Source organism: Radiomyces spectabilis (assembly GCF_025331425.1).
Source record: "Radiomyces spectabilis strain NRRL 2753 chromosome Unknown BYT42scaffold_30, whole genome shotgun sequence".
Taxonomy (NCBI): Eukaryota; Fungi; Mucoromycota; class Mucoromycetes; order Mucorales; family Radiomycetaceae; genus Radiomyces; species Radiomyces spectabilis.
This window is the reverse complement of record NW_026251955.1, coordinates 3,917-11,227: the sequence shown is the minus strand read 5'-3', so window position 1 is coordinate 11,227 and position 7,311 is coordinate 3,917. Positions and strand designations below refer to the sequence as shown.

At 48.3% G+C, this 7,311-nt stretch overlaps 2 protein-coding genes across 2 annotated transcripts; both read right to left on the bottom strand.

Moving 5' to 3' along the window:
* Nucleotides 1-441: 441 nt before the first annotated feature.
* BYT42DRAFT_550464 (uncharacterized protein) lies at nucleotides 442-1,149 on the bottom strand (the record flags this gene model as incomplete). Its single annotated transcript, XM_051566136.1, has 1 exon — nucleotides 442-1,149. One exon carries the CDS (start codon nucleotides 1,147-1,149, stop codon nucleotides 442-444), a length of 708 nt encoding a protein of 235 aa, XP_051418018.1.
* A 4,733-nt stretch (nucleotides 1,150-5,882) lies between these two features.
* On the bottom strand, nucleotides 5,883-6,653 carry BYT42DRAFT_632294 (uncharacterized protein; the record flags this gene model as incomplete). Its single annotated transcript, XM_051572464.1, has 1 exon — nucleotides 5,883-6,653. The coding sequence occupies one exon, from the start codon at nucleotides 6,651-6,653 to the stop codon at nucleotides 5,946-5,948; it is 708 nt and encodes a 235-aa protein (XP_051418017.1). The 3' UTR covers nucleotides 5,883-5,945.
* Nucleotides 6,654-7,311: the final 658 nt, after the last annotated feature.

Below are 7,311 nucleotides of genomic sequence, written 5' to 3'. Positions count from 1 at the left end.
CGCATCTTGGTATATTCAATGTGTTTTTACCGGTAAAGAATCGGTAAAAACACGCTGACTTTATTGAGGATTTACCGGTAAAAATGGTGCGTCTTCAACGGTAAAAATTCGGTAAAAACGTGGTGACTTTACCGTTTACCGGTAAAAATTCCAAATTTTTAGCGGTAAAAAGCCGATAAAAACGGCTAATTATGTGTAGTGATGCGCGAAATAAAAAGGCTGAATCAAAGATAAAATAAAGAGATCAAAGATATAAACAGATCAGAATGCAGAAGAGAAGTTATCTTTATTCAAACGTCTAGGCTATGGATATTTATACTGAGAGAAATCTATTCTAAAAATAATAAAGAAGTATCTATTGGTTTGCTTGCGATACCAATTAAAAAGTTTTCAATAAAGAAGCTAAGCAGTGACCAATGCCAACAAGGAGCGGAGCGAAGCCTAGCGGCAATTACGGTGAGCCAATGGAATACGCGGATAGCGTCGGCCAATCAGATAGAGGCCCGGAATTACATTTCTCCGTTTCTGCCGAGGTGGGAGAAGAGGCTGGACTTTTCGCTTTTTGCCTGAGCGCAGCACTGGCGGAATCTTGCTGGCGTCACGTGACTGGCTTGGCGGAACTGGAACGTTTTTCAACTCGACATTATCCCCCCCTAAGCTTGTTGTACGTCCTCGTGCAACTTCACAAGCGCTGGGCAAATCGATATTGATATTGCGATGCGTAACAGGAGCGGTGGGTGAGGAAGTGACAGGCGGAGCAAGCGGTACAGGAGAATCGTTCAAAGCGGAGCTGTCATGGAGGGGAGCATCAACGAGAACGTCAGAAGCATCTGCAATATCGACATCGTCGTCAATCGGCATAGCGATCGTATCAGGAGCGATAGTAGCATCGTGGGCAGGGATATCGGCAACGTCGGCAGAAAGATCAGCATTGTCAGTGGGGATGGCAGCGTCGTCGATAGGGGTAGCCGTATTGTCGAAAGGAATAGCAGCTTCAGCGTTGTTCATAGGAATGTCCTTATTGTTGATAAGCATATCGGTATCGTGAATAAAAGGTTCAGCATCGGGAGCGGAAATAACACCATCGTCAGTGGAAGTATGACAGTTGTCGGGCGAAAAGTCGGCTTCGTGGATTATGGCAGGAACCATACTGGGTGTTGGGATGGGCGGCACTGAGATACTGGGTTGACAATTATCGTGAGGCAGAGCCGCTCTAGGGGTTGGAGCGGTAGGTGGCGTAGAAGTCGAGGAAACAACAGGATCAACATGGTCGACGGGATCAATTTCATCAATGGCAGGGGAATTCTTATCACTAATGGCGGCACGCCATTCATTGCGAGCGATTCGAGGGTCGTACCAAACAGAGTCAGTTTGTTCACCACGGGCTTGGACCAAGCGATCGATGTGCACCCAGGACTCAAGCGGTTCACCGGCGATAGTTTCCAGGAGGTATGTGTCGTATTCATCATTTTTCTTGATAACGATGTACGGTCCTTTGAAACGGGGTTCGAGGCCGAAACGTCCTTCGTGAGTGAGTAAGACCTTTTCACCGAGGTCAAAGCCTAAGGGTTTCATGGCAGCATCCCATTTTTCTTTATCGCGTTGGGCGACAGCCTTCATACGGAATTCAGCGGCAGCACGGGCTTGACCAAGGTCTTCCAGTTCTCGCGACGTAATATCTGCTATGGTGCGTGGATCGGCCATCGTAGTCTTGTCAATGTACGGTTGCAAAGGGTCGCCAGGGAGAACAGGATGTCGGCCATACGTCAGGTAAAATGGGCTATAACCCGTGGTAGCATGGGTACGAATACGGCAGGACCAAAGGGTGGCAGGGATAAATTCGTCCCATCGATGGAGTGCGCCTTTAACGTATTTACGTAACATGTCCTTGACCGTGCCATTAAAACGTTCGCATTTTCCATTTGTACGAGGATGAAAGGCTGACGTGAGCTTGTGGTTGGTCTTGATGCATGCGAGGTAAGCGGTAACCAGGTTACTCTTGAAATTCGCGCCACGATCCATCAAGATTTCGCTGGGGCACCCAAAGTTCATTACGATTTCTTCATAAATAAAATCAGCAACCGCTTCGGCAGATGCCTTTGGTACAGCACGGATAATCGGCCAATTGGTGGCATAGTCGACAGCAACAAGAATCCAGCGATTTCCTCGGAGTGTAGTTGGTAGCTCCCCAATAAAATCAAGATGCCATCGATGGAAGGCCTTGGGAACATCTAGAGGGTGCATTTCACCATGTGGGCTTCGGCTTCGTTTTTGGTTGATTTGACAAGCGGGGCAAGCACGTAACCATTTTTCAATATCACGGCGCATCTTCGGCCACCAAAAACGGGTTCGGAAGATATCCAACATGGTCTTGAGTCCAGAGTGTCCAAAAGATTCGTGGTAACGGGCAATGGTGTCAGCGCGTTCATGAAATTCCAGGAAACGAACTTCCACTACTGAGTCATCGGGGAGCTTGACTTTGCGGTAGATTTCATTGCTTTGGACGACGAATTTTTCTTGGTTACGCTTGACAACGGCACGGGCATGGTCAGGGATCTTGTCATCATCGAATCTGTAAAAGATGGGCCAATCGGTCTGATGGGGAAAATGCATCGCATACAAAAATTCGGGTTCCATGGACGCTTCAGCGGGTTCACTGTGGACACCATCCCGGCGAGACAAATGGTCAGGGACATCATTTTCTTTGCCGGGTTTGTATACAATTTCGGGGTCAAACAGTTCTAATTCGGAAATCCATCGGATTAGGCGAGGCGTCGGCTTGATTTGTTGGCGGAAATATTTGAGCGGCAAGTGATCCGTATATACAGTGTACTTGCGTCCATCGATTAAACAACGCCAGGTTCGCAGGGCATGGAGGATTCCGAGGAGTTCACGTTCTTGGGCAGGGTAGGCGCGTTCAGCTCTTGACAACTTTTTGGATTCAAAGGCGAGAGGATGAAAGTGGCCGTTGTCATCAGCTTGCAGCAGGACGGCACCTACAGTACACCGAAATCAGATGCATCGGTTTCGATAATATATGGCTTGTCCATGTTTGGGCTTTGCAGGAGCGGGGCTGAACACATCTTTCCTTTGATAGCTTGGAAACTGGCTTCACATTTGTCGTTCCATATGACAGGCCGTTTCTTTGGTCCCACACCCTGTGTCAAGTCGGTAATCGGAGCAGCTAAACTTGCAAACCCAGGGATGAAACGTCGATAGTGCTGTGCTAGACCCATGAAACTGCGGACTTCCTGTACGTTCGTCGGTGTTGGCCATTCCTTGATCGCCTTGATTTTCTCGTCCGCAGGGAGAATACCGTTGGCCGAGATCTTGAACCCCAGGAAAGTCAGTTCGTGCCGGTTAAATTCGCATTTCTTCAAATTGGCAATCAGCTTGGCTTCACGTAGTCGTTCCAGTACATGTTGCACATGCTTTCGGTGGTCGTTTTCGTTCTTGCTGAAAATCAAAATGTCATCGAGGTAAACCAATGCAAAATCGTCCAAACAATCACCCAGCACTTCGTTCATGAGTTGCTGGAACGTGGGCGGCGCATTAGTGAGACCAAACGGGAGGACCAAAAATTCGTATTGACCGTAACGAGTGTTGAAAGCCGTTTTCGGAACATCTTCGGGAGCAATCTTGACTTGGTGATAACCACTTTGAAGGTCGAGACTGGTGAAACGTTTCGCGCCTTGAAGTCGTTCTAAACATTCGTCGATTCACGGAAGAGGATGCTTGTTACGGACAGTCACCTTGTTGAGTGCGCGGTAGTCGATACACATTCGCATTGATCCGTCTTTCTTCTTAACGAACAATACCGGCGCACCCCAAGGAGAAGCACTGGGGCGCACTAAACCGAGATCGAGAAGTTCCTTGAGTTGTTTCTTCAGTTCATCCAGTTCGGCAGGGCTCATCTTATATGGGGCACGGTTCACAGGCGTAGCATCACCGGTGTTAATGGCATGCCGAACTGATCTATCCGGCGGGAGCCCAGGGAGTCCGTTTTGAAACACGTCATCGAATTGTTTCACCAAGTCTTCCCAGACAGTGTCACGATCTTGTGTGTTGTCAGGAGACTTGAGATGGAGCAGGAAACAATCGGCTTGGTTACGTCGCAGATCTTTTTCGACTTGTTTGGCCGAGATCAAATAATTCAACTGCGGTCTTGACGCGGCACCACGTTGCGGAACTAGATGGTAGTCTTGTCCATTTTCTCGGATACGCCATACATCGGTTCACCAGTTCGGTTCGGGTCTTACAGAGTGTAACCAGGTTCGTCCAAGGATCAGGTCGAATTTCGTGTCGAAAATGTTTGCGATCAATGTGTTGTGGAAGCCATTCAGATTGATGTTCAATATAGCCTTTCGATCGACTGTCTTGATGTCACCACCGGCGGTCTTGATCATACGCGTGGGAGTTTTTTCAGTCTTCATAGCATATTGGGCCATGCGGGAGGATACGTAATTGTCACTGGCACCACTGTCGATCATTGCAAGGAAAGTATGACCATGAATTATAACGGGATACAACGGCAAATCGGTTTCGGAGGTCGTATATAGATGGCTCAGGTAAGAGTTATCTTCATGATCAACAGTAATAATGGAATCGTCAACGTAAGCGGAAACATTTTCTTTATTGGAGTCGTTTGTAACAACTGGAGCTTGAGAGGAGGAAGTTTCTTCTATCGTACACAACTGACCCTCCTTCTTTTCAGTTGTGCCCTTCAAAAACCCGGCGGGCATCATCCATCTTCTTGATCTCCGCCAGACGGACCTTGCAATAACGCTTTATGTGACCAGGCTTGTGGCAAAACCAACAACTGTCATCTTGCTCTTTCTTGCGGTATTCGGGTCTACGGTGTCCAGGGCGCGGTTTCCTTCCGATAAAATCGAGGTCCATCATATCGTCTTGATAGGGGAACTTGGGATGGGCCACAGGAGGAGCACCAACGCGTTTACCACTTTCAAACGCCAGGGCAAAACGGACAGCTTCATCGAACGAATGAGGATCGCGAGTGACCACATGGATGCGGGTGTCTTCTTGCAGTCCACGGGTGAAACGGTCGAGAGCTTCCTCGTCAGAAACAGTGGAGACTTCTAAAAGGACATCATGAAAATCGTCAACGTATTGTTCCACCGATCCAGTTTGACGAAGGTTCGCCAAACGATCACGGGCAGCTCGATTTGAGTGGCTAGGGCGGAATTCGCCATTCAGTTCCCTCTTGAAGCCTTCCCAGGTAGCAGGGACCATGTCGTCTTTTTCGAGTCTTCGGCACCAAACGTCAGCACGATCACGTAGCAAGGTCAAAGCATAGGTGACTTTTTCAGTCACGTCCAACTGCATGGCGTCACCATAGCGTTCAACAGAGCGGATCCATCCATCAATAACGGATGCAGAGCGTTCACCAGAGTAAGTATCTGGCTCACGGACACGGAGTTTCGGAGCGGAGGTCTTAGCCTTGAGAGCCTCCTTCACGGCCGCAGCAACAATTGTTGCCATAGACAACTGTTCTTGAGACAGTCTAGCGTCTTGCATATTCTCGTCTTGAGACATGTTCGGTCGTTAAAAAAAATAATAATTCGTATTTCCAGAGATAACAGAGTCTTCAAAAAATAATAATTCTTGCAGATAAACCGGATCGTTACTATTCAGCCGCTACTAATGTCAGATCGCGATATATCTCCTGGCCCCTATTGGTTCGATATATGCGCGAAATAAAAAGGCTGAATCAAAGATAAAATAAAGAGATCAAAGATATAAACAGATCAGAATGCAGAAGAGAAGTTATCTTTATTCAAACGTCTAGGCTATGGATATTTATACTGAGAGAAATCTATTCTAAAAATAATAAAGAAGTATCTATTGGTTTGCTTGCGATACCAATTAAAAAGTTTTCAATAAAGAAGCTAAGCAGTGACCAATGCCAACAAGGAGCGGAGCGAAGCCTAGCGGCAATTACGGTGAGCCAATGGAATACGCGGATAGCGTCGGCCAATCAGATAGAGGCCCGGAATTACATTTCTCCGTTTCTGCCGAGGTGGGAGAAGAGGCTGGACTTTTCGCTTTTTGCCTGAGCGCAGCACTGGCGGAATCTTGCTGGCGTCACGTGACTGGCTTGGCGGAACTGGAACGTTTTTCAACTCGACATTATCCCCCCCTAAGCTTGTTGTACGTCCTCGTGCAACTTCACAAGCGCTGGGCAAATCGATATTGATATTGCGATGCGTAACAGGAGCGGTGGGTGAGGAAGTGACAGGCGGAGCAAGCGGTACAGGAGAATCGTTCAAAGCGGAGCTGTCATGGAGGGGAGCATCAACGAGAACGTCAGAAGCATCTGCAATATCGACATCGTCGTCAATCGGCATAGCGATCGTATCAGGAGCGATAGTAGCATCGTGGGCAGGGATATCGGCAACGTCGGCAGAAAGATCAGCATTGTCAGTGGGGATGGCAGCGTCGTCGATAGGGGTAGCCGTATTGTCGAAAGGAATAGCAGCTTCAGCGTTGTTCATAGGAATGTCCTTATTGTTGATAAGCATATCGGTATCGTGAATAAAAGGTTCAGCATCGGGAGCGGAAATAACACCATCGTCAGTGGAAGTATGACAGTTGTCGGGCGAAAAGTCGGCTTCGTGGATTATGGCAGGAACCATACTGGGTGTTGGGATGGGCGGCACTGAGATACTGGGTTGACAATTATCGTGAGGCAGAGCCGCTCTAGGGGTTGGAGCGGTAGGTGGCGTAGAAGTCGAGGAAACAACAGGATCAACATGGTCGACGGGATCAATTTCATCAATGGCAGGGGAATTCTTATCACTAATGGCGGCACGCCATTCATTGCGAGCGATTCGAGGGTCGTACCAAACAGAGTCAGTTTGTTCACCACGGGCTTGGACCAAGCGATCGATGTGCACCCAGGACTCAAGCGGTTCACCGGCGATAGTTTCCAGGAGGTATGTGTCGTATTCATCATTTTTCTTGATAACGATGTACGGTCCTTTGAAACGGGGTTCGAGGCCGAAACGTCCTTCGTGAGTGAGTAAGACCTTTTCACCGAGGTCAAAGCCTAAGGGTTTCATGGCAGCATCCCATTTTTCTTTATCGCGTTGGGCGACAGCCTTCATACGGAATTCAGCGGCAGCACGGGCTTGACCAAGGTCTTCCAGTTCTCGCGACGTAATATCTGCTATGGTGCGTGGATCGGCCATCGTAGTCTTGTCAATGTACGGTTGCAAAGGGTCGCCAGGGAGAACAGGATGTCGGCCATACGTCAGGTAAAATGGGCTATAACCCGTGGTAGCATGGGTACGA